The 27,368-nt window shown below is 43.7% G+C and overlaps 1 protein-coding gene across 5 annotated transcripts in view; it reads left to right on the forward strand.

Moving 5' to 3' along the window:
- The window catches only part of WNK2 (WNK lysine deficient protein kinase 2), a 233,181-nt gene that overhangs the window by 134,306 nt on the left and 71,507 nt on the right, over window positions 1-27,368 (forward strand). For all 5 annotated transcript variants that reach the window (XM_030206139.1, XM_030206142.1, XM_030206141.1 and 2 more), the window contains exons 7-10: window positions 354-442; window positions 678-897; window positions 8,685-8,976; window positions 18,417-18,601. In XM_030206139.1, the coding sequence (XP_030061999.1) occupies window positions 354-442; window positions 678-897; window positions 8,685-8,976; window positions 18,417-18,601 (786 nt within the window). The remainder of the gene's footprint in view (window positions 1-353; window positions 443-677; window positions 898-8,684; window positions 8,977-18,416; window positions 18,602-27,368) is intronic.

Below are 27,368 nucleotides of genomic sequence, written 5' to 3' on the forward strand. Positions count from 1 at the left end.
TCTTCACTGTTGTTTGTATTTCTACGAAGACTTGTTTCTTTTGTTTTTACATCATTAGTAACAAGCACACCATTTTTCTAAACTGGCTGTTGGCACTCCAAGAACTGCATGGTTTTTAATACTGTATACTGAGTTTGAGACACTAGGAATGACTGCCAAGTGTCATTAACAAAGAAGGGAGATTTCCAAGATGAATTTCAAGCTATCAGCAACAAATCAACTAATTGAAATACAATATTCATATATTTCACTGTAAATAGCAATTTAAATTTTCAAGATGGACTAGCCTGTTTCATAAATGCTACTTTGATTTTCAGTTCACATCATCTTGAACTATTGGCTCTCATTTTTAGGGTGTCAAGCCAGCAAGCTTTGAAAAAGTTACTGATCCTGAAATCAAAGAAATCATTGGAGAATGTATCTGCAAAAATAAAGAAGAGAGGTTGGTTTGGAATGGATTGGTGAAAGACCCACTTGCTTTTACTACCTAGTTACTGGGATTTAGTGTTTTGGTAGAATGTTGTCTTTTGGACATTTGAAGTTAACAATAAAATGAAAATGTTTTTTTGTGACAAAACATGTAGCTCACACACTCTTCTTAGTTATGTAGTAATATATCGTCTTGTCTGAGAAACTGAAGTCATTCTGATTAGCATGTCTTGTATATTTTAATTTAGATACAAAATTAAAGACTTGCTAAGCCATGCCTTTTTTGCTGAAGATACTGGGGTAAGAGTGGAACTTGCAGAAGAAGACCATGGTAGGAAATCCTCTATTGCCTTAAGACTTTGGGTAGAAGATCCTAAGAAACTAAAAGGAAAACCCAAAGATAATGGAGCCATTGAGTTTACCTTTGATCTGGAGAAGGAAACTCCTGATGATGTTGCACAAGAAATGGTAAAATGATGTTTAATTATGATGACTATTTGTAGTAAGAAGTCTTGATCCAAATTAAGTGCTATGCACGCCTTGACACCAGAAGTACATCTCTAAAGTTGTAAGTACTAGGTGACTCATAATTGGGCAAAACAAACATTCTATCGAGGTGGGTCCCCATTCTCATCGTCTTCCCCCCAATTTCTGCTAAATGGGATTATGCAGTGACTAAAGTGTTTAACAATCTTGCAAAGCTCCCAAGACTTGATTACTAGTTTTAGTTTCTTTGCAGTTTCAAGATGAGTTGTATAGGTAGAGCATGGTGAGCTCTGGATGTTATAGGGAATTGCCCTATAATACCTTGGAACTAGTCATCTTTATGCGTGTTGTAGGAGTTTGCAAATTCTGCAGCTCCCATGATATCCTCATACACTTCACCACCCTACAGCTGCCACTAATCAATCTCTTCCCCCCCCCCCCCCCCCCCAAAACCCTGTCCTGTATTTCTCCAGTCCACATATCTGCAAAACATTCATGCACAACATGCTACTGACAATTTCATGTACCTACAGATACAACACAGATTATACTTCTTGTGCACCATAGCCCCTGCAGAACTACTGAGATACTTTTTACTATGTCACCCACATAATGCCTGTAAGACACCGAGCAGGGGTTGGTCATGGCCAGAGGAAATAACAGCAGGACAAAAAGTGAATGCAAAAATAAGACTTGCAAGAACAAGTTCCTTGTTTCTTCAGAGCCCAAGGCATAGAATGGGGGGAAAGCCTGATGGGTTTGGCAAACAGCAAACTACACTTTGTGTAGTTTCACACGGTCCTTGGCTGTGAGGTTGCTACGCCCCAATCACAGCCTTTCAGTTCTATTTTACTTGTCAGGTCTGGCTCCCACAAGATCTCCAGCAAACTTGCAAAGTTCAAACAGTAACTGCTTACCTCAGCCCAATTATTATTTATTTATTTCATTTGTACCCCACTCTTTCCCACTCATGGCAGGCTCGGTGCGGCTTACATGGGGCAATGGAGGGTTAAGTGACTTGCCCAGAGTCACAAGGAGCTGCCTGTGCCTGAAGTGGGAATTGAACTCAGTTCCCCAGGACCAAAGTCCACCACCCTAACCACTAGGCCACTCCTCCACTTCATCATAGCATTGGAATGTCTTCAGTCGAGGCATACGTCGGGGCCCTCTCCTCTGGGCACGCTCTAACCTCTGCCTGGCCCTTCCCTTTCAATATCCCTGGTCTCAACTCTGCCCTGCCTGTCTCACTTCTTCCCATGGCAGGACCTGTGCTCTTAAGGTGGCCCTGGTTAGGTGTTGAGGGATCTTTTTAAGGGTGAGGAGTAGTGTTCCATAAACCCCGTCACAATGCCCAAAGAAACAGGAAACATTGCATTGTCACACTGTTTGCACGTGTTGTTTTTTTTCTAGTTAATGGCACAGGGACTGTCAAATATCTTTATTTTCACATGAATAGGTAGGGTTTTTTTGATATGCATGAAATAGATCTGTACACAGTGGAGGTGGGGCTTTGCAAATCTACCCCATGTATATTCATGGTGGACATCCTGAAAACTGGCTAGGTGTGCCCTGAGGACTGGGTTGAGAACAAAAAACAGATGTTCTTTTCAAAACATGCTATCAAGACGAAAGCAATTACTAAAGGGGATGGGATTTGATATATCACCTTTCTGTGGTTAAAATCAAAGCGGTTTACATATTATATACAGGTACATACTTTGTGACTCAGTCAAAAGGAGCTGCAGTGGGAATTGAACCGTTTCCCAGGTTCAAGTGGAGTAGCTAATGGTTAGTACAGTGGCCTGAGAAAGTGGGGCAGTGGCTTATATCATCAAGTTAAGTGGGACCTGCAATCATCTGATGGTGGAGGCAGCCTCCCTCCATGAGGTGGGCAGAGAATCTTCTGTCGATGGCTCATCACAGATTCCTTCAATGTGGAGGCTGATTTTCTTAACAGGCAATCCTTGGGCCCAGGAGAATGGGAACTATCAAGCCATGGTTTTCAGTGGATAATGAACCATTGGGGTTCTCCACTTTTGGACTTGATGGTGATGAAAAGGAATGCCAAACTGCCCAAGTTCTTCAGCCATCAGAAAGAACCAGGCTCAATGCCCTACTGCAGCCCTGGCTGCAGACGCATCTACTGTCTTTTTCCTTGGCCCATGGTAGGCCTTTTGTTGAACAGGATCACATTGCACTTGGGTCTAAAAATTCTCGTAGCTCTGGATTACCCATGTAGGACTTGGTACATTGAGCTGATTTGACTGCTGGATAGGGGTCCTCATCTTCAAGTACACAGCTTACTGAAGCGTGTTCCAGTGCTTATGGAGGTTTATGCCCCTTTGGTCTTATGGCTTGGTCTGAGACCAAGGTTATTCTGATTTGGTCATTGCTGTATTGCTTCAGGCTTGGAAACACTCTGCATCTATGGTATATATGGAGGACATTCGAGGGCTGCTGATCTGAGCATGGACTTTCTCCCTTCTCTGCTCTGATTACACACATCCTAATGTTTCTCCAGGCAGGCCTTCAGAAAGGATTGGTGTTGGGTTCTCTAAAAGTTCAGGTTGCAGCTTTGGACTGCTTCAGGGACCAACTACAGAAGATCTCTCAAGGCTCATCCCGATGTTCGATTCTTGCAGAGAGCGGGCCACTTACAGCTTTCCTTTTGTAAGCCATGTCCAGAGTGCAACCTTAACTTATTCCTTCAGGCTCTTCAGAAGCCTCCTTTTGAGGCACTCCAGAAAGCCTCCTCAAGATCTTCTTTGTGGCTGTTGGCACTTAGGGTTTCTGAGCTCTAGGCTGTCATATCGGGATCCCTTCACTTTTCAAAGGCAGGGTCCCCCTGTGCATGGTTCCTTCCTTTCTTCCAAACGTGGTATCAGCATTTCATCTCTGCTTCCATTGTTTAACAGAGGGGACTAAGAGGCTTGGTATTCTCCCTTGAAGCTTCTCATGGTGTGTAATCCTCATTAGATATGACATGACATAAATGAGTTTTGCAAATTGGACAGACTGTACTTTTTGGTAAACAGAAGGTTGACCTCATGGCTTCCAAGACCACAATTGCTAGATGACCGAAGGAGACTATCGCATCATCAGCTTATTAGCTTGTGGGGGAGTCGGCTCCTCTGCCTTGCAAGCTCATTCTACAAGGTGTACAGTGACATCCTGGGTGGAGACTAGTTTACTGTCTCTGGTGGATATTTGCAAGGCAGCTACATGGTTGATGCTGCATATGTTTGCCAAGCACTACAGGGTGGACATTGCAGCACACTAGTTTTGGGGCTTCAGTCCTCAGAGTGACAGCGCCAGAATCCCATCCCTCTAGGGATTGTTTTTGAGCATCCCACAGGTTCTAGAATAGTGGGAATCAGTGTAATAGAAGGAGAAACTTGGTCTTACCTGATCATTTTCTTTCCATTGGTCCTTTCCACTATTCCAAAGGCCCGTCTGATGTTTCAAATGTTTAGTTGTACAAATTAATGGGTTAAATAATGACTGTCACTTTGGTGGTTCTTGTACATCTCTTGTTCTCTATAAGTTGTCCAGCGATGAGGTCCACACACTTGCTCATCTGACTAGTGTTAGGTTAGTGAGTTCTTTAAGGTGGTGGTTCTGAGTTTCTCCTTATGCTTTGGAGCTGCACTGAATGCCAAGAGATGTTTCAGCTCAGTTTTCAGTTCTGTATTGCCACTTGCTGGTTGGTGGACACAACTATCTGGAATAGTGGGAGGGACTAATGGAAAGAATTATCAGGTAAGACTTAATGTCTCCATATTTTGTCCCCCTCTCCCGATAGATATTCCAGGCTACCATCAACCTTTCTGTGGTGCTTGTTTTGTTTAGACTTTCCTCACACCTTTTTTCAGTAGTAGCTCAAGGTGATTTACATTCAGGTACACTGGGTATTTCTCTGTTCCTGGAGGGCTCACAGTCTAATTTTGTACCTCTGGGTGTCGAGACTGGTGCTCTAACCACTAGGCTACTCCTCTACTTATGTTTGTTTTTAAGTATAGTGATTGTAAAATAAGGCCAGGCGGAGGTAGTTCTATAGTCTTCGGAAAAGGTTAGTTCTTTACCTTCTCAAATATTTAAACCTAGTCTGCAAAAGTTGCCGTCGAGCAAACAAGTGTTACCCCTTTTTCTGCTTTGTAGAGTGCTTCCCTATTTTAGATTCTATGAGCTCAATCTTGCTTTCTGATCTCAATTTCCTCCTGCATCCCTTTGATTTCCTCCTGCTATGCCCTGTTTGTGCTAAGTTCTACATGTGTGGAGCCTGTCATCCTCCTTTCCTTGATGTTCTGCTCAATTTCCTCCTGCATCCCTTTGATTTCCTCCTGCTATGCCCTGTTTGTGCTACTTTCTACATGTGTGGAGCCTGTCATCCTCCTTTCCTTGATGTTCTGCTCCCTTCTAACATTCTATCTGTGGTAACATTCTGTCTCTAATGGAGAAAGAGGAAATGTACATACTCCTGCTCCAACTTTTTCCATTTTGTTGTTCATTTCCATTACTGCTTTTCCTTTTGTTTTGGGGTGTTTTTTTTTTCTCTCATTGTGCTGTTCTAATTTGGACTAGTTGACTTTGTCCCATCAGCCTTAGATGTTCAAGACACATCGAACTGGGGTCATTGAGGACACTGACAGGATCCCTCCTCACAGATGTGTACATGTACAGTTGAAAACTCCTTTTTAGTTCTAGGTAGAACCCACCTATTTTCCCTCCTTGGTCTCATGGCCAGTAGAGCCAATTGTCTAGTGTCATATGTACTGTATAAAGTTTGAACATAACTCACTTTTCCATAAGCAATTAACTGATATAAAGAAAAATTCCAATTGAGAAATAGAACAGGTTTCATTTATACTTTATCATTCTGTTTGGGAACTTAGGCTATAAAAGTCCATAAGTTTTCACTCAACACAAGACAACAGTGGCATTGAATATACATTGAATACAACATAAAACATCGCATTCTTGGATCAAAACTAGACCAGGGTGGCATCATACAGCCTCTAGAAACTCCAGTAGATCTTGCAAGGCTATAGCTGAACTATTTCAGTTAAACCTGACCCATCGTTAAATTAATAAATAAATAAAATCACCCCCTATATACTCCCCAAATCTTAATCTCATCACAAAATCAGTTGCCAAAACACAGCACTCTGACCCTAATTACAAAATTGTCACAACTACTTAACTCTAGAATAAAACATTTTTACAAAGCATAAACTGCTAACAATTTCTATAACATCTGCCATCCTGGCCTATCAAGTGGGGAAGTGGAAAGAGAACAGTCCCTTTGAGGCCTTATACAGAAAAGGGGTCTCTGGTTGGGGGGGGGGGGTGTTTAATGTAACACTATTGCTTTTATACTGGATTTGTCCTTAAGCATAAGTTTGCTTACTTCTATAGATAAGTCTACCTTAACTGCTTCTATGTTTTGTTTTATTTTGTTTTGTTTTTAAATTACATACTTCAATGCCTCCTAATTTGCCCTGTTAAAATCAATTAACATTGTTTTTAAATAAAACCCACTGGCCTCATCAATGTTCTCTGAGACAAAAACAATTGTACAGAGCAGTAAATATTTTTACTGCAGTGAAGTCTATAACTGCATATCAGTTGAGGCATAGGAGCCAACTTTTCAAAATGATTGAGGGTGCTGAATTTTTTTTTAACAGGTGGTGTATTCCACCCTCCCCTCTCTCCTCTTCCCACCCCCTCCCTCTCCAGAGTGCCAGCCCGACCTCTTCTCTCCCAACAGTCCTCCACCCTCGCCTTCCTACATGCTGCCCAGAATTTAAGTCCTCTTACCGCGGGGTCCCGGCGGCAGCAGACAGCAGTGAAAGGCGAACAGGCTCTGCACTTCAGCCTTCCCTTCTGTCTGCTCTGGTCCCACCCTCATTTCCTGTTTCCTTAAGGGTGGGAAGCTGAGCTCTGGAGCTGAGAGAAGGGAAGGCTGAAGTGCCGAACCTGCTCGCCTTTCACTGCTGTCTGCTGCTGCCGGGACCCCGAGTTAAGAGGACTTTTAAATTCTGGGTGGCACGCAAGAAGGCGAGGACGGGCACCGAGCAGGTCGGGCTGGCTGGGAAGGGGACTTCCGGCAGGTGAAAATATTGGGGGTGCTCGAGCACCCATGGAGTCGGCGCCTATGAGTTGAAGACTAAAACCAGCACCACTGTTACTCAATGTGTATATTCATATTTTGGGCCATAAATCACTGTAACTAAACAATTTAATACTATACATAAATATAACAGTTTCTACCAAACATCCAAATCCATATTTTATTGAAAATCTAATGCAAAGTTTTAAACGCCTTTCTAAATGATTTCTTTTCGCTGCATAAGCAACACAGGTTGTGATTCAGCCTTTTTTTACTGATTAGGTTGACCATGAAATGAGATTCTGTAGAAGTTAGTTTTGGGGGATATTTAACACAACTTGATGGCTAGGACACCCTGTTACTTAATTTCATGAAACACCATTGTAAAGCTTTTTCTGTGTAAAGTGCATGTTTGACCAAGGATGCGTGACTTTTGTTTTCTAAAACTGCATAAGGAATACACACAAAGTACATCACTAGGTTCTCCACTTTGATCTGTGGGTAGGCATTCCTGGAGTTATACCTTGGGTGGAGGTTACAGCCAGGGTGGTATTGACAGTATAAATAATTTTACAGAATAGGTGTGCACATGTTTACACTTCCAGAGCAGGTACAAATTTGAGAATTTAAGCATTATTTGAGGGTGTTTGATGGCATAAAAATGTCAAAAAGTCTATTTTTGTAGCAGGTGCTCTGCAATGGAATGGTCCCCTATATATTTCTGGCCTGTAGACACAAGGCACAAATCTGGTAATTAAATGCTAACATCTCTGGCGTTCCACTGATGCATTTGAATTGAAGATAGCCAGTTGTGCAGAGCTATATGAATCCAGAATATGCTCGGCTCAGTGAATCAAACTGTTGTGTGAATTTCTTCAGTAAATGTTTGAAAGCTTAGAACTTGTGATGCTTTTACATTATATAGCCAGTATTGTGGAATGCACTCCCTACTGATGTACAGTTAGAAAATGAAAATTTGAGATTTAGAAATTGGTAAAAACTTGCTTATTTGCCTACAAATGCTTTACAATGTGTGAATGTTGATCACCGCCCCCCCCCCCCCCCCCCCCCAAAACCAAATGAAAATCTGTGGTTAACTCTAGATGTCAAGTACTCACTACCCAGTTTCAGTGCAGTAGCCCAAAATGTTTGTGAACACTTTTTTTATATTCACAGAAGTTTCCTCTAAAACTTATTTTCTAGTTATTTCCTATATCACAGAAGGTCTATTTAATGGTTATACTATATTTAAGCTGCCACCCTACACATCAAACGACATGTTGAGCAAAATAACTGCTTGATATTTACTAAAACATGTCCTGGTTAAATGTACTAAGATTTCATCAGTGTGTGAAACAGTTTTTAAGAACATGAAGTGTTTTTCTAGTTATCACATCTTTCTAATCTATGGTTTATTTATAAAGTTAGTCTGTCGAGCTATACGGTTGAAGAGTTGGGTTTTTTGTCCTATTTTGTGTCGCGAGTGGTACTCTGTACATCTGTTCCATAGCTTTAAAGGAAGCAATTTCCATTAAACTTCTTTGATAAGGAATTTACAATTACCTTAATCACTTTTGTATACTTAGTCTGAAGTAACCTGAGTGCTGCATTTTTTAAATAGGCCTAGATGCAGCATGATCTTTGTTTCATGTCCTTACAGGTTGAATTGGGATTCTTCCATGAAAGTGATACCAAGATAGTTGCAAAGTCAATCCGGGACAGAGTGGCATTAATCAGCTGGAGAAGAGAGAGAATATGGCCTGCTAAACCATCAGAGGATTCCAGCAAACAGAGTAACGGTCTTGAGCAGCTCAGAATTCCACAGGCACAACCACACATCCCAGTAGCTCATCCTACCCACATTGGTCAACATGTCTTCAATGACCTAGAAGAATCAGAAGCTGATCACAGCTTTCACCCAAAGCTGCCTGCCAGTGTCACATCAGTTGCATGTAAGACTCCTATTACCCTTTCTTCCCTTCTGAATATCGTTCGTTGTTTTTTTCCTCACTATGTAATGGTTCCATTCTTATTAACAGGCAACATAATAAACATGTACTGGCCCCAGTAAAACTATAAGCACTTTTCTAAAACTTCATTCTGACAGCAATTATAGTTTATAGATATAAACAAGTACTCGTACGTTGAACACATGGAAAGATGGCAAAAACTCAAGGGCAGTAGGGTCAATTATCAAAGCTTTTTTTGAGGGGGTGGAGTAGGTGTTCTGTGCTAATCAGCATAGCTGCATTATTACACGTTAACCTGTTAACGCAGGACTACTGCATGAGCCTTTACTGCTTTCAAAATGGGTGGCAGTGTACTCGTGTAACTTATTAATGGCAACACTAGTGCATGGTTAAAAAAAAAAAAAACCTAGAAAATCAGCTATGGTAAAAATGGCCTTAGCATTTAGGGGAAAAGCCAACAAAGGGTGCACTACGGTGATTTTTTGCGGCAGCTTAGTAAGAGACCCATAATCTTTCACCCTGTGCTTTTGTCCTCTAGATAGTTGCCCTTTGCTCTTATGTTGTTCCTTTCCCTCCCTTAATCCATATCCTTTCAGAGCAAAGGCAACAAAACTACTTTTGTAGTCTAAATCTTGCATTCATGAGTTCTGACAAGTAACTTTAGCAATCAATAAGCATGAAAGGTAAAATTAGAATGCTTTTATGAAAATCTTATACAGAATAGAATAATAGATTAATTAGATGTTGCACACCTTTTTCTGTAGTAGCTCAAGGTTACATTTACACACACCAGGTGTTTCCTTGTCCCCAGAGTGCTCACAATCTTAATTTTGCACCTGATGTAATGGAGGGTTAAGTGCTTTGCTCAAGGTCGGAAGGAGCCAGCAGTGGGATTTGAAACTGGTTTCCCCTGGTTCTCAGCCCTCTGCTCTAATCTGCAACTAAAATGTGCAAAGATCAATAAGAATAACTCTACTGAATATTTTGGCAAGGTTACAAAAGAATAGCACAGACAGCAACTTCATCATGCTATCAGGTACACTTACCTAAAAGTGTGGCTTTCTCTGACCCCTCTGACTGTCCAGCATTGGAGAAAGTCCAGGATTACTTTGAGTGTACTTGAACGTAAAGACATTGGAGACTGCTTCTGCTCAAGGTGATAAATATCTTTGATTATGGCCTCTCTTCTGGGATACTCTGACGCCACTGGCCAAGAGCCAAATATTGAATGGCTATATCACCACACCGTACTGTGATTAGGGGTTTGTGTGTGTGTGTGGGGGGGGGGGGGTCATACTGGGGAGAAAATACTGTTTCTTTTGACAATATGTGGTGGTTGTCAATATTCTGTGTTCTTAAGGTTATTTCTAGTTCAAATAATAAACGTTACTCCCCCCCCCACCCCCCAAAAAAAATCCTACTGCCCAAAAGTATAAAGTCTATTTCTCTTCCAGGAAATAAGTCCAATCACCAGCCTGTGGTCTATTCTAACTCATTTAAAAACAGGTGCTTTAGCAGGCATTGTTTTTACTGGTGGGTTAATATACTTGGATGAAAACATATTCTACCATAGATTTGGTGTTCTGTGGAGTTAGAACCACTCCTGTATTTGTACAAGAAGAAAGTTTACCTTTAAGTTATCTAGCCAAGCTTTAAAATGGATGAAGGTTTGTGCTTTATGCTTCTGAAGATTTCTTCCCCCCCCCCCCCCCCCCATTGCAAGCCAAAAATATGAAGCCCAATTTAAATACAATTGTTTAACATCAGTCAGCAAGTTCAATGAGCACAGAATTGTGACCTTTCCCATCTTGTACTATACATTTCAATTCTAGTGCAAAATGCTGCAGATAACATTGGTATATATTTTTTTTAAAGCAGCCCCATAAAAATGGTATTGCAGTACTTGGTATCAAATCTTCCTAACTAGCCATAATTCTCCCAGTGATTCTTTTTAACTAGATGCCACTTGTGTTTCCAGAGTCAGCGTGCCCAGGTTGCTGTCAATGCCACAATTATGGAACCAAATCTAATTAGAGAGCACGATAGTTCTACTTTTTTTTCATACCCATGCTGTAAGTATGGTGGAGGCATTCATTTTCAGTCTCTGTCCTCAAGGATTAACCTTGATGAGGGAATGACTTGTCTCCTCTAAGATAAAGCTACTTTACCAAACCTGACTTGTTATACAATAGATCTGTGACAAGACAAGACATTCTCATTACACGTTTTAAAGATGTTGTTTAACTTTAAACATAAGAGGCTTCTCCTGAGACAGGAATGTACTCTTCTTAATTCCAAGAAGCTAACAAGAAAACTGAGAATCTGGCAAAGCCTGAAATTTCAAACACGTAATTGCTATTTGAGGTTTTCTGTCCAGGGAAAACTCAAGCATTGAATTAATTGAGGGCTGGGGAACTATACTATTGTGCATTAGGCACTTGTCTTTGATTATGAAAAGCAGCTACAGCAAAAATGTTAAATATTGCATTCAGCACCATACTCTTAAAGGAGTGTAGTTAGCCAGACAAAGCTGCAAAATAAAAACTATTCAAAATTTAACTTAAAACTGCGACTGGCAAGATAATATTTTGGGTATATTTGATTATCTTAACCAGCGGCAACCCCCTCCCTCCCCCCGGTTCCACCTTACCTTAAAAAAAAAAATGTGTTTGTATTGTGCTGAAAGTGTGAAATTGAAGTTTACATCCTAGTGGCACATCCCAAATTTTGGGGTCCTTTTTATTACACTTTCCAATGCGCTAAGGCCATTTTTTTTTAGCAGCAATAAAATCAGTTTTCTAATTTTTGTGTTAATGGCCATGTGCAAATGTCACTATTGGCACTCAGCCATTACATTACATTCTTCTGCTTCTGTTTCCTATTTTATCTCGGTTTAGGGAGGTTAGCAGTGGTTTCTTTGATTTAATCTTTCATTTCTACTGGAGTGGTACCTGATAAGCTGTGGTTATGCCTGTTTAGACCCTTTTTTTTTTTTTTTTAAGGGAACGTTTATTTTCATCCAGTTTCTAATTTGTAACTTTTAGTAAAAATTCTTAGTCTTGGAGCAGTTAACTGACGTGTAGAAAAATGACAGATATTTGCACAAATGCCAATCTGGTGTTAGATCTCACCACTGTACTGAGTTTCTCTTGGTGTCTGTTAATGTAAGTGTTGGTGAAATGTGATCAGGATTTTGATGTACTTTGGATCCAGTTGGACCTTGGTGCTGATTTTGACACTTTTACATGTATTTATAACATTTGTATCCTGCATTTTCCCACCTATTTGCAGGCTCAATGTGGCTTACATAATTCCATAAGTGGTGATTACCAGTTCCGGATAGGAGAAATACATAGTTGGGGTAAAGGGACAAATTAGGTTACAAGAGGAAAGTTCGTCCTATGATAAGAGCTAAAGGTAATAGGTTAAACTTCATTCATGACAAAAAAGCTTGGATAATTAGGATCATTAAACTGGAAATCAAGATAATTAGCAAAAACAGTAGAGATATAGAGAATACATGTTGTATAGTTGGCGTTTTGTTAATTTGAATTTGATGAGTTATTGTATGCTTAAATAAGTTTTCAGTAGTTACGGAAGGTCACTGTCATGTGTTTTTATGGATTTTGGTAATTCATTCCAGATTTGCGTGCATATGTAAGAGAAGCTGGATGCATATGTTAATTTATATTTCAGTCCATTACAGTTTGGGTAGTGGAGATTCAGGAAAGTTTGTGATGAGCTTGTAGAGTTCCTGGTTGATAGGTCAATAAGGTTTGACATATATCCTGGAGCCTCACTGTGTATGATCTTATGAACCAGGGTGCAAACCTTAAAAGCAATACGTTCTTTTAAAGGGAGCCAGTGCAGTTTTTCTCATAAGGGACTCCTATTTCATTTTGCCAAATATGAGTCTGGCTGCTGTGTTCTGTGCAGTTTGAATTTGTTAATAATTTGTTCTTTGCACCCAGCATAGATGGCATTGCAGTAGTCTAGCTGGCATAATACCAATGATTGCACCAGTCTGCAGAATGCTTCTCTTGGGAAGAAAGGCTTAATTCTTTTAAGTTTCCACATGGAATGGAACATTTTCTTTGTTGTGATTTTTGCATGGTTCTCTAATGTAAGGTTGCGATCAATTGTAACTCCTAAATTGTTTAAACTTTCTGAGATGGGGAGAGTAAAACTAGGGATGTTTAACTTAGTGGGTTTGTACTTATTGTTCTGTGATGAAAGAATGAGACGTGTTTTCTCAGCATTGAGTTTTAATTTAAAAGCATCTGCCCATGAGTTCATTATTGTGGTCTTCAGTCTATTTTGGTTTGAATCCTATTTTTTCTAATCTTTCTCAGCTGGTATGTTTGATAAACAGATTTCTGTTAAATCATGTTCTCGAGACAAATTCATCAGCTTAAGCCTCTTTTGACTTGGTCCAATTTAATTAATCAAATGGCCAAAGAGATCATCCTCTAGCTAAGGAACTCTGGGCCATGAGCACTCTAATATTCTTGACTCTTATTCCCATGAAGATACTCTATTTCATCAAAGCAACCCAAACAAAACAAGGGAGCATATTCCTAAGATCTGAGATAACACACTTCTGTACTTCAAATGAAAAGAGTACTTACCACATTGTAAAATTATAGAGCAACAATGGATCAATTCCAAAGCAGCTTAAAATATTTTAGTGAAAATAAATTGAATATGGTAGTTATAATTTCAGGAGTTCGATCAGATTAGCTGTACTGGGTCAGACCAATGGTCCATCTAGCCCAGTATCCTGTTTTCAAAACAGTGGCCAAGCCAGGTCACAAGTACCTGGCAGAAACCCAAATCGTGGCAACGCTCCATACTACAAATCCCAGTGAAAATAAATTGAATATGGTAGTTATAGTTTCAGGAGTTTGATCAGATTTGGCACTTTAAATCTTCCACTATAGAACTGGCTACAGATGCAGGGTATTCATCTTTACTTGGATTACCATGTAGTGAGAACTGTTTGGAAGCTTGCTTAGTTGGGCTCCAGCCTTTCAACTCTAACCATATAACTGTCAGGTCTTGTAAAAAAAAAAAAAAATGTATATATATAATATGCAAGGAGCTGCAAATCTCTCAAAAGCCTTTTGGTTCTACCTAGTTTTCTCTGTAGAAAGAGCCTATTAGTGATGGCATCTCCTAACCTCCTTAAACACTCACAACCAGGACCCATTACAATCCCACTGACCCACACGTTCTCTAACCTTGTTCGTTACATATTGTGTAGATTCTACAACATACCCACTGTCCCCCTGAACTGTAACCCTGCCTGACCAATGTTGTAAACCTATTTGACTTTGTTGTAACTTTATTCAACTCTTTCTGTAGCTATTTAACAATGAATCATGTAAATCCCATTGAACCTCCTGAGGACTTAACCTGGCTCAAAACTAAGACTCGCTGTCTCTCTCGAACTGTTAACCTGTAACTGCCTCCCATTGTTCATGTAAGCCACATTGAACCTACCAATAGGTGGGAAAATGTGGGAGACAAATACAATGAATAAATATACGGTGTATGCAACCTTTATTAAAATGTACAAATGTTTCATACAAATGAATGAAACAAGAACTTTGGAGTGCATTAGGCACTTGTCTTTTGTTCAGGTTGAGCAATACAGGGATAGGTGAGAAGGTTTTGAGCTGGTTTAGAGGGTGGTTTTTTTTTTTTTTACAGCTTCATATTGTAGAGTGCAAAAAGCTGGTGGTATAACTATGGGTTGGACCCCTGATCATGAGGTTCCTCAGGGGTCAATGTTGCCCCAACCTCAGGGTTTGGTGTTAGGTTGAAGATTGTATTCTTTGTCTATGCCGATGATATCACTTTGTTACCAGTAAAAGGGGATTGGAGTGACACATTGGAAAAACGTGGGAATTTGTGTACAGCTAAGCGTATTGGATTTCTACCCGTAGGCTTAAGTTGAATCCAGAAAAAACAAAATTTTTCTGACTGGTTTGTTTGATCCTATTAAGGTTCCTTTGTAGTCTTCTCTTCGAACAAACACATTCTCGTTTTGATTTATTCTAGAATATTATCAATAGAAATCAAACAAAATAAAACATGGAAAAGAAAATAAGATGATACCTTTTTTATTGGACATAACTTAATACATTTCTTGATTAGCTTTCGAAGGTTGCCCTTCTTCGTCAGATCGGAAATAAGCAAATGTGCTAGCTGACAGTGTATATAAGTGAAAACATTCAAGCATTACTATGATAGTCTGACAGGGTGGGAGGATGGGGGTGGGTCAGAGGTATGCATGGGGACATCAAAGCATATCATTGATATTCTAACAGGATGGGTGTGGGTAGGTGAGGGGAGGGTGATCAACAGAGACATACAGTTTTATGGTTTATAATGGGCTAGGAACCCCAGGTGCTTGTTAAGTCCTTTCTGTTGGGTGTTAAAATATTCAAACATTCTGACTTCAAAGGTCTTGCGTTCTTGTATGGTTTTAAAGTTACCTTTCAGTATTCTCACTGTGAAATCACTGATACAGTGTCCTGGTTCTGTGAAGTGCTGTCCCACCGGGGTGGGGGCCCTACTTTGATGTCCCCATGCATACCTCTGACCCACCCCCATCCTCCCACCCTGTCAGACTATCATAGTAATGCTTGAATGTTTTCACTTATATACACTGTCAGCTAGCACATTTGCTTATTTCCGATCTGACGAAGAAGGGCAACCTTCGAAAGCTAATCAAGAAATGTATTAAGTTATGTCCAATAAAAAAGGTATCATATTTTCTTTTCCATGTTTTATTTTGTTTGATTTCTATTGATAACCTTAAGAGTGGACTAACACGGCTACCACACTCCTCTACTTCTAGAATATTAGAAATGGAGATAGTTAAAGATTTTACATGTTGGGGAAAATGTTAACTAAAATCATTTCATACATTAAGGAAACTGATAATTTGAAAATATTTGATTTTGATAAATTTAGATTAGTAGTTCAGGCTCTAACCTTATCCAGACTAGATTATTGTAATATTATATACGTCTGCTCAAAAACTCTTGGGAAAATACAGCAGCACATCTATCCCTCTGCTGGTCAAACTGCACCAACGGTTACCAGTTGAAGCCAGGATCAAGTTTAAATTGTTTATTTACAGTGAGAGTATCTATCCAACATTGTGCAGTTTTTACACAGTAGTTCGATTTACCAATGTAACAACTCATGACATATTAGTTTTCCATCAGTTTCTTAAGATTTAAGATATTTTAACAGTTCTCTTCATTATTTAGTTGTATCTTTATGGAATTCTTTACTTCTAGAAATGCAAATGCTTAGGCACTATCAAGTATTTTGTAAAGTTCTTAAAACATCATTGTTTCAACAATAGGTTTATCTATAATTTGCGCTGTCAGGTTATTATTGATTTGATATATTATGATTCGTCATGTCAGTTTTCTGTAATCTGCAATGAACTATATATTGGTATTTGTGGCTAATAAGCCCTATGTAACATAACTCCTGGGAAAGGTTAAATCAAGGTATGGGATATGTGGCAGCATGTATTATAAAACAAGCTCTTAATGTGTTATGATTTTTGTTGCAATGCATTATGGACAACCCTCAACTGCTGGGAAACTGACGTCGTAATCCTCTCCCTCAAACCCACCTCTGAAACTAAACCTTGGTAGCACATATGTTTGCCCACAAATATTCTGAGAAGCTGTATCTAAACCTCTTTAGAATATTTGCTTAGGGTGACGGTATTAACTAACAATTATGTTGTCTCCTAAAAGGCATGTTAAATTTACCCATTCTCTATCTATCTCACCTTATTTAGCCACTATATGTGGGGAGGATGTGCTAGCCTATCATTATACAGTGTACTGCTAATGAGTACTGAATAAACTTGCACTAGCTCCCTCTTTACCCAGCATAAGTGGCATATTGCAGTAGTACTTATAATCAGTAGGCAAAATGCCAGCTAGATTATCATCGAAGCTCTAAATAGCAAGTGATTGAACTTGCCGAATATCTTCAGAGGAGGAAAAGACTTCGAGACTTCAGATGGTCAGTTATAAGTGCAATTTGTGCATAACTTCACTGAGGAACTTCCTTGCAAGTCTTAAATTCAAGGAGGGTTTAAAAAATATATATAGTTTTCAATTCATAAGAGTAGCTGTACTGGGTCAGACCAATGGTCCATCTAGCCCAGTATCCTGTTTTCAAAACAGTGGCCAAGCCAGGTCACAAGTACTTGGCAGAAACCCAAATCGTGGCAACACTCCATACTACAAATCCCAGGGCAAGCAGTTGCTTCCCATGTCTGTCTCAAACCTGCCAACAGGGGGCTGGAGGTCCCCCCCCCCCCCCCCCCCGACGATCCCACCTCCCCCAGGTTCAGGGAGGGCTGGAGACCCGGTGGGTCTCCAGCCCCCCCCCCCCCCAGACCCCCAGAAAATGGTCCCTAGTCTAGTGGCCGCCGGACAAGCCCCCTCCAGTCCTCCCACCCAGCGAGCGACGGGGGGGGGACTGGAGGTCCGGTGGACCTCCAGCCCACCCCAACTTCCCCCCTCCAGCGTTGTCTGACCAGTCCCTGGTGGTCTAGCGTAAAGGACAACCCCCTCCCAGCCCCCCTAACTTAGTTGGAGGAGGGACGCAGCCTGCCTCCCTCCTCTTCCTTGGGTTGACACCGCTGCAAAATGGCGGTGCCCAGATCCGCCCAGTGCGTCCTGGGAGGCACTGGGCGGGGCTACAGACCATGTAAGGGAGGGAGGGGGTTTGGCCGGTGGCCACCAGAGACCATTTTCTGGGGGTTTGGGGGGGGGGGGTGGAGACCCACCAGATCTCCAGCCCTCCCTGAACCTGGGGGGGGGGGTGGGATCGTCAGGGGGGACCAGAGGTCCCCCGAACCTCCAGCCCCCATTGCTCGGGGCAGGGGTAGTCAGGGCCTGGTGGTCCCATGGACCTCCAGCCCTGTGTTTGACAGGTCTGGGCTGTCAAAAGCCCAAACCTGTCAAACAAGTGCGGGAGGATTGTGCTGAGCGCATGCTCAGCCACAATTCACCCGCACTTCTACCCCATGATCAGAGATAATTGCGCTGCTTAAATTTGCATGCATTATCTCTGATCATCGGTGCAGTAAAGCCTTGCGCTGTTCCAGTGCTATTTTAGAGTGCTGTTGCTTTTGATCTGAGCATGAGTGAAAAAATATTTTCTCCTTTTTTTTTTTTTTTAAAGTATATCTATGTAACTTCCTAGAGTGTCCCCTAGTCTTTATACTTTTGAAATGAGTAAAAATAGATTTACTTCTACTTGTTCTACACCACGCAGGATTTTGTAGACCTTAATCATATCTCCCCTCGTCTCTTCTTTTTTTTTTTTTTTGATAGCATAAGTCTGGATTATTTAAAATTCATTGTGTCTTTCAGCTGACGGTACTTTTGACAGTGGTCAGGGGTCAACAGTTTATTCAGACTCTCAGAGCAGCCAGCAAAGTGTGATCTACTCTCAGCCAGACTCCTTACCTCCTGCCATACATCAGGTCTACAGTCCACCTCTAAATGATAGCCAGGCCCTGCCCCCACACCTACAGTACCATCAACAATCGGCAGCAGTAAGTGTCGGAACACTTTTTTACTTTTTCTTAGTCAAAATGTATGCGGTTAACTTTACATTTGAAATTCATTGTCCTATGTTGAATCATATGCTACCAATACCCATAACTGCCTTGTTTATCTACAGTCACTGGATCATATTCCTTCTAAGTGAACTATTAAGATGGGTAGAGTTAACTCGAATGCCAAGTTCTGTACATGGATTCTCTCAAACTAGTTATATACAAGTTCTATGTATATAATATGTTTGCTATAATGTAGTCATTTATTCTCAAAGTTCAGGATCTTGACAGGTGTTCTGTTTCAAAAGATCGGAGCAGAGAACAAAAGCACAAGGTTAGTAACAAAGCAAACCATATTGGTGCAAACCAGCTGTGCCCTAAAGTGGTTTGGTTTAATAATCCAGGTGTGTTTTGCAGCAACTCCTTGGCATCTCTAGATTAAGCATCGTCTCATTCCTATTTCATGTAATTTTTGCACATTTTGTACTTTTTCAAGACACCTGACTCAGGCAGTTTTGCTGAAACACGGACCGTTGGGTCTGTCCAATATTGAGTTGACGCCCACCTGCCTTGAAGGCTTCTTGTGCTTTTGGTCTCTGCTCCTGTGGGATTGTACTTTGGTTTCCCTCTCCTACGTCTGCTTCAAAAGGTCAAACATCTCCTCTTCAGTGTTGTACCTACTGTTTGCTCTAATGTAATAGTACTTTGTTGCTCTGCTTGGGGGCGCACGCCATAGGATGTTGCTGTCCTACGCCACCTAGGGCTTGTGCACTTTGTGGTCACGTGAATTGGAGTTGCAGCCTCAGACTGAGCACTAGTCTAAATTTCAAACCCAGGTAGGCACTCTGACCCCTTGTTATATTCTGCAAACTGCAGGAAGGAGGAGCTTCACAATCCTTATTAAATGAGCAGAAATGTATGAGAATCTAAAGTTTTAGATCTCTGATAAAAACATGCGTAGTAAAATACCATAAGATTCACTTGTCAGCCAGATTTCATTCCAGACATGATCTCTGAGATTCCCAGTTGCTTTCCAGTTCTATAGAAGCCCATGAGGTAGTTGGCTCTTCATTTGACCATTGCTGCTGCTTCATACTGCACTGCATTGATTGTCACATTAAATAGTAGCTTCTGCTACAAGTATTACATCTCTGGATAAATCCTTTCCAGCAGAGCAACGATGGGAGTGTGAAAGTGAAAACATTGTAGAAAAAAAGAAAATGACTAAATCTAATCTAATGGGACTAGTGCTGATAATTCCCCCCCCCCCCTCTTCCCATCCCCCACCCAAGTTAATGTTAATTAAGCAACACATTTTTCAAACATGTTAAGCCCATCTGCTTCGGTAGAAAAGATTCCAGACTGCTTTCACTCTTACTGCCTCCTAATTCTGATGCAAGAACTAATCTTTGTATGTAGCATAACAAATTCAGTCCTTTCAGCCATTCCTTGATCCAGTAAGCTACCTGGAAAGTTCTTAGATACAGCTTCATACATTTCATAGTCTTTGCTCTGGTATTTACAATGGATGCTTTTGAGGAAACCAGTAAGCTGTGGTGGTTCACAGCCAGGAAGCCAAAATTGCAGTTGGGGGGGGGGGGGGGGGGGTACTGTTGGCTAACTAACGTAAATTGCAGTTGCATCAGGTCTTAACGTGTTTGGAAAATACCAGTGATGTGGTGGGCTGCATTCCTACCCTCCATGCTGAGCCCTTTGTGTACCAGATAATAAAACACTTTTAACACTATCCCAGTTCAAATTAAGTGGACACAGTCTGATTAATTTTGTGTGGTGGTATCATGACTGCCAGTTCCTCTAAAGCCTCTCTCCTCAAATGCTCCATCGGTGTGCTCATGTCCTGGAAGCTTGGTCTTTTGTGTTAATCTAGGGAAGAATAGTAGACATTGGCTACAGCTATTCAACTGTCAACTATGCTGTTAAAATTATTTCTAATTGCTGCATTTTCATTTCTGTTCATGAAACAGCTTTGAGTACAGCAAAAAAACAAAACCAAAACTAATCTTTTAGCAGAAAGCTTGCAGTGAGGTTCAATGGAGACACTCCCCCCCCCCTCCTCCCAAAAAACCCATTGATTCTTTCCTATGACAATGTAAGTGCACCATATTAAAAAAATAAAAATCTAAATTTGCAACGGGCAAAGTAGTGTCATTTATATAAATTCTGTCTGTGGAATTGGTATAAATACTTGACAAATGTTAAATTCTAAATGTAAATCCTAATTAAAAAAAAAAAAAAAAAAAAAAAGCACATAACCGCAGGACAGAGGTTACACAAACAATGATAAAATTACTCTTATTGGTGAAGCAAAGTGATATAAGATTAAATAACTCTCGGGGGTTTGAATACCATCATGTTGAGAGCACTATACCTCGCCTGATAATCCTTTGGTGTGTGCAGGAGGACAGAGCCGAGTACTTGAGGTTTTGTTTTATTCAGCTAGATTGTTTTAATACTCAAATATCAAATGGTAAATGTGGTGACAATCACAACAGAATAGTGTATAACTTTTTTTTTTTTACAGTAGACATTTGAAATTTTAAATTACATCAACATAGAACTAATTTTGTTTAATACATAACAGTAAAGTCAGCTTTTTAGTATACCTTATATTTCACCCACAGGCTAAATTTTCTTTGCACCAACATCTTTTGACAAAACTTCCAAATTTTAAGAGAGGTTTAGCTCATATTCTCCTGTCACTATAGCAATTTTTTGGTTTTTCTTTTGGCTTGTTATATGACCTCCAGGCAGGACCAGTCTATGTATCTTCAGTAATGGTTGAGTAGATCCTACTTCAGTTTTTGGTGCCTGTGCATTTGCTGATTTGACTTATGAATTACTATAGCTTTATAAATCATCTTTTCCTCACACTTTGTTCTTACCTTATTCTCTGACATGTTACAAGAACATGGCGTGATGCATGACCAGTGCTAAGTATGGTGCCCATGTTTTTTTTTTCTATCCGTTTTGGTATTTGGTTTGGTTGCCACAGTTCATTCTTTCTCAGCAGATGCAGCATTATTACCAAGAGCCTGTAATAACTTTTTTCAATGGCAGTCAGCCTAGTTTGGACAGTCGCAGCTTACTTTAACCAGCCAAGTGAGGAGCTCCATTTCATGGATCTAGTCAATATCTTGTTTTCATCGTGGTTTTGAAAAGCAGTTGCTCATGGCAGGCCATTTGATATGAGAGAATGCCTTTCTAACTAACCATATACATAGAAATATTTTGGGAAATGTAATCTCATTAGTCCTTATCAGACTCAAACAAATGTAACAAGTTAGTTGCTCTATTTTGTATATCCCCCATAGATGTTTCGAGAGTTTGTCAAGTTCAAACTGCCCAGTGATTGCCCTTCCCTAGGTTCTCCCACCTCTTATTCTTCCAGTTTTTTGCTTATAGGGAAGATAAATATTTTGAAATGGAGGTTATAGCCCCCTCAGGAAAGCCCAGAACTTCCCAAAGGAATCTCTTAAAAAGCTCCTTGGGGTGGGGAATGGAGGGAGTCTGTGGGAAATTCAACACCATTAAATTTAAATCTTAATCTCCAGCATTTCCAGTTTTATATAGATGTATTCTTAATTCTCCGAGGACAAGCAGGCTGCTTGTTCTCACTGATGGGTGACGTCCACGGCAGCCCCTCCAATCGGAAACTTCACTAGCAAAGTCCTTTGCTAGCCCTCGCGCGCCCGCGCGCACCGCGCATGCGCGGCCGTCTTCCCGCCCGAAACCGGCTCGAGCCGGCCAGTCTTCTTTTGTCCGCACTCGGTACGGTCGTGTTTTCGCCGTGTCGAGCCCCGGAAAGTCGACCTCGCGCGTCCAATTTGTTTTGAACGTGTTTTTTTCCTTCGGGAAAGCTTTGTCCTAGTCGGGAAGTGCTCCGGAAACCCCCCGCCGGGTTTCGTGTAAATCCTCCCCGTACTTCCAGCTTTTTTGCCCTGGTAAGTTTTCTTTCGTCGTCGGGGTAGGCCTCTTTTCGGCCTCGGTCGAGATTTTTTCTCCCTCTAAATTTGGTGCTTCAAATTTCGCCATTTCGGCTTTTGATTTCGCCGGCGTGATTTTTCCGCCCATGACATCGAAGCCTTCCAGCGGCTTCAAGAAGTGCACCCAGTGCGCCCGGGTTATCTCGCTCACTGATCGACACTCGTCGTGTCTTCAGTGTCTGGGGGCCGAGCACCGCCCTCAGAACTGTAGTCTGTGTTCCCTGCTTCAAAGGCGGACTCAGGTAGCGAGACTAGCCCAGTGGAACGTGTTGTTCTCGGGCTCTTCGTCGGCATCGGCACCGGGATCTTCGAGTGCATCGACGTCGTCAGCGTCCAGACCTTCTTCCTCGGCCGCCCCTGCATCGAGTGCATCGAGGCATCGGGCCTCTGCATCGGCGCCGAGACATCGGATAGCTGCATCGACGTCGGTGGTACCAGGACCTCGTCTGCTGATGTCGTCGGACGGTGGTGCATCGGGTGGAGTGCAGGTGAGGGCTGTCCATTCCCCTGCTGGTGGCGGTGAGCCCTCGGGTGGGTCTCCGCCTACCCTGAGGGCTCCTGCGGTACAGCCCCCCCGAGATCGACCTTCTTCAGTCTCGGCCCCGAGGAAGCGACGGATGGATTCGACGTCCTCCTCGTCGGTGCCGGGGAGCTCCGGTGACATGCTTCGGAAGAAATCGAAGAAGCATCGACACCGGTCTCCTCCCCGTGTCGGCACCGAGAGCTCTGGGTCGCCGAGGGATTCGGCACCCAGCAGGCATCGGCACCGAGAGGACCGCTCACCCTCTGTTCAGGAGGTGTCGATGCGCTCCGCTCTGGACAGCCCGGAACAGCCTCCACGCCCGGAACAGGTACTGACGTCGACGCCTGCATCGACCTCTCAGCCTTTCTCTGCAGCCGCTCTAAACGAGAGCCTCCGGGCCGTTCTCCCAGAGATTCTGGGAGAGCTGTTGCGCCCTACCCCTCCGGTACCGGCGGTGCTTGCGCCACCGGTACCGTCGAGCGTGGCGCCGGCTGGCCCATCGCCCAGGTTGAGGTCCCCGACGTCGGTACCGCGTGCGGTACCGACCGCGGCCACCTCCCAGGAAGGCTCCCCGACTACGTCGGCGGAGGGAGCTTCGCCGATGCGGGCGAGGGAGTCTACCTCTCGACGCCCCCATCGTGGACGGGGTTCCACGGAGTCGAGCAGGGCGAGGTTGCAGACACAGGTCCGTGAACTTGTGTCTGACACCGAGGGTGAGGCCTCGTGGGAGGAAGAGGAAGATCCCAGATATTTCTCTGACGAGGAGTCTGAGGGTCTTCCGTCTGATCCCACTCCCTCTCCTGAGAGACAGCTTTCTCCTCCCGAGAGTCTGTCTTTTGCCTCCTTTGTCCGGGAGATGTCTACGGCCATCCCCTTCCCGGTGGTTGTGGAGGACGAGCCCAGGGCTGAAATGTTTGAGCTCCTGGACTATCCTTCTCCACCTAAGGAAGCGTCCACTGTTCCCTTGCACCATGTCCTGAAGAAGACATTGCTTGCGAACTGGACCAAGCCATTAACTAATCCCCACATTCCCAAGAAGATCGAGTCCCAGTACCGGATCCATGGGGACCCAGAGCTGATGCGCACTCAGTTGCCTCATGACTCTGGAGTTGTGGATTTGGCCCTAAAGAAGGCTAAGAGTTCTAGGGAACATGCTTCGGCGCCCCCGGGCAAGGACGCTAGAACCTTAGACTCCTTTGGGAGGAAGGCCTACCATTCCTCTATGCTCGTGTCCAAGATCCAGTCTTACCAGCTCTACACGAGCATACACATGCGGAATAATGTGCGGCAGTTGGCGGGCTTGGTTGATGCTCTTCCCCCTGAGCAAGCCAAGCCTTTTCAGGAGGTGGTCAGGCAGCTGAAGGCGTGCAGAAAATTCCTGGCCAGAGGAGTTTATGACACTTTTGATGTTGCGTCCAGGGCCGCTGCTCAAGGTGTGGTGATGCGCAGGCTCTCATGGCTGCGTGCCGCCGACCTGGAGAATAGAATCCAGCAGCGGATTGCGGACTCGCCTTGCCGTGCGGATAACATTTTTGGCGAAAAAGTCGAGCAGGTGGTAGAGTCTCTCCACCAGCGGGACACCGCATTCGACAAGTTCGCCCGCCGGCAGCCTTCAGCTTCTACCTCTACAGGTAGACGATTTTTCGGGGGAAGGAAGACTGTTCCCTATACTTCCGGCAAGCGTAGGTACAATCCTCCTTCCCGACAGCCTGCGGCCCAGGCTAAGCCCCAGCGCGCTCGCTCTCGTCAGCAGCGTGCGAATCAGCAAGGCCCCGCGGCTCCCCAGCAAAAGCAAGGGGCGAGCTTTTGACTGGCTCCAGCAGAGCATAGCCGACATCCAAGTGTCAGTGCCGGGCGACCTGCCTGTCGGAGGGAGGTTGAAAGCTTTTCACCAAAGGTGGCCTCTCATAACCTCCGATCAGTGGGTTCTCCAAATAGTCCGGCAAGGATACACCCTCAATTTGGCCTCACAACCTCCAAATTGTCCACCGGGAGCTCAGTCCTACAGCTTCCAGCACAAGCAGGTACTTGCAGAGGAACTCTCCGCCCTTCTCAGCGCCAATGCGGTCGAGCCCGTGCCATCCGGGCAAGAAGGGCTGGGGTTCTATTCCAGGTACTTCCTTGTGGAAAAGAAAACAGGGGGGATGCGTCCCATCCTAGACCTAAGGGCCCTGAACAAATATCTCGTAAAAGAAAAGTTCAGGATGCTTTCCCTGGGCACCCTTCTCCCCATGATTCAGCAAAACGATTGGCTATGCTCTCTGGACTTGAAGGATGCCTACACACACATCCCGATACTGCCAGCTCACAGACAGTATCTGCGATTTCAGCTGGGCGCACGCCACTTCCAGTACTGTGTGCTACCCTTTGGGCTCGCCTCTGCGCCCAGGGTGTTCACAAAGTGCCTAGCTGTGGTAGCAGCGGCGCTTCGCAGGCTGGGGGTGCACGTGTTCCCATATCTCGACGATTGGCTGGTGAAGAACACATCCGAGGCAGGAGCCCTGCAGTCCATGCAGATGACTATTCGCCTCCTGGAGCTACTGGGGTTTGTGATAAATTACCCAAAGTCCCATCTTCTCCCAGTGCAGAAACTCGAATTCATCGGAGCCCTGCTGGATTCTCGGACGGCTCGCGCCTATCTCCCAGAGGCGAGGGCCAACAACTTGTTGTCCCTCGTCTCGCGGGTGCGAGCGTCCCAGCAGATCACAGCTCGGCAGATGTTGAGATTGCTGGGCCACATGGCTTCCACAGTTCATGTGACTCCCATGGCCCGCCTTCACATGAGATCTGCTCAATGGACCCTAGCCTCCCAGTGGTATCAGGCCGCCGGGGGTCTAGAGGACGTGATCCACCTGTCCACGAGTTTTCTCGAATCCCTGTATTGGTGGACGATTTGCTCCAATTTGACTCTGGGACGTCCCTTCCAAATTCCTCAGCCTCAAAAAGTGCTGACCACGGATGCGTCTCTCCTGGGATGGGGAGCTCATGTCGATGGGCTTCACACCCAAGGAAGGTGGTCCCTCCAAGAAAGCGATCTACAGATCAATCTTCTGGAGTTGCGAGCGATCTGGAACGCTCTGAAGGCTTTCAGAGATCGGCTGTCCCACCAAATTATCCAAATTCAGACAGACAATCAGGTTGCCATGTACTATGTCAACAAGCAGGGGGGCACCGGATCTCGCCCCCTGTGTCAGGAAGCCGTCAGCATGTGGCTCTGGGCTCGCCGTCAAGGCATGGTGCTCCAAGCCACATATCTGGCAGGCGTAAACAACAGTCTGGCCGACAGGTTGAGCAGGATTATGCAACCTCACGAGTGGTCGCTCAATTCCCGTGTGGTGCGACAGATCTTCCAGGCGTGGGGCACCCCCCTGGTGGATCTCTTCGCATCTCAAGTGAACCACAAGGTCCCTCAGTTCTGTTCCAGGCTTCAGGCCCACGGCAGACTGGCGTCGGATGCCTTCCTCCTGGATTGGGGGGAAGGTCTGCTGTATGCTTATCCTCCCATTCCTCTGGTGGGGAAGACTTTGTTGAAACTCAAGCAAGACCGAGGCACCATGATTCTGATTGCTCCCTTTTGGCCGCGTCAGATCTGGTTCCCTCTTCTTCTGGAGTTATCCTCCGAAGAACCGTGGAGATTGGAGTGTTTTCCGACCCTCATCACGCAGGACGAAGGGGCTCTTCTGCATCCCAACCTCCAGTCCCTGGCTCTCACGGCCTGGATGTTGAGGGCGTAGACTTTGCCTCTTTGGGTCTGCCAGAGGGTGTCTCCCGCATCTTGCTTGCTTCCAGGAAAGACTCCACTAAGAGAAGTTACTTCTTTCATTGGAGGAGGTTTGCCGTCTGGTGTGACAGCAAGGCCCTAGATCCTCGCTCTTGTCCTACACAGACCCTGCTTGAATACCTTCTCCACTTGTCTGAGTCTGGTCTGAAGACCAACTCCGTAAGGGTTCACCTTAGTGCAATCAGTGCATACCATTACCAAGTGGAAGGTAAGCCGATCTCAGGACAGCCTTTAGTTGTTCGCTTCATGAGAGGTTTGCTTTTGTCAAAGCCCCCTGTCAAGCCTCCTACAGTGTCATGGGATCTCAATGTCGTCCTCACCCAGCTGATGAAACCTCCTTTCGAGCCACTGAATTCCTGCCATCCGAAGTACTTGACCTGGAAGGTCATTTTCTTGGTGGCAGTTACCTCGGCTCGTAGAGTCAGTGAGCTTCAGGCCCTGGTAGCCCAGGCCCCT

The sequence above is a fragment of the Microcaecilia unicolor genome, chromosome 6 (genome assembly GCF_901765095.1).
Source record: "Microcaecilia unicolor chromosome 6, aMicUni1.1, whole genome shotgun sequence".
In the NCBI taxonomy this organism is placed as follows: domain Eukaryota; kingdom Metazoa; phylum Chordata; class Amphibia; order Gymnophiona; family Siphonopidae; genus Microcaecilia; species Microcaecilia unicolor.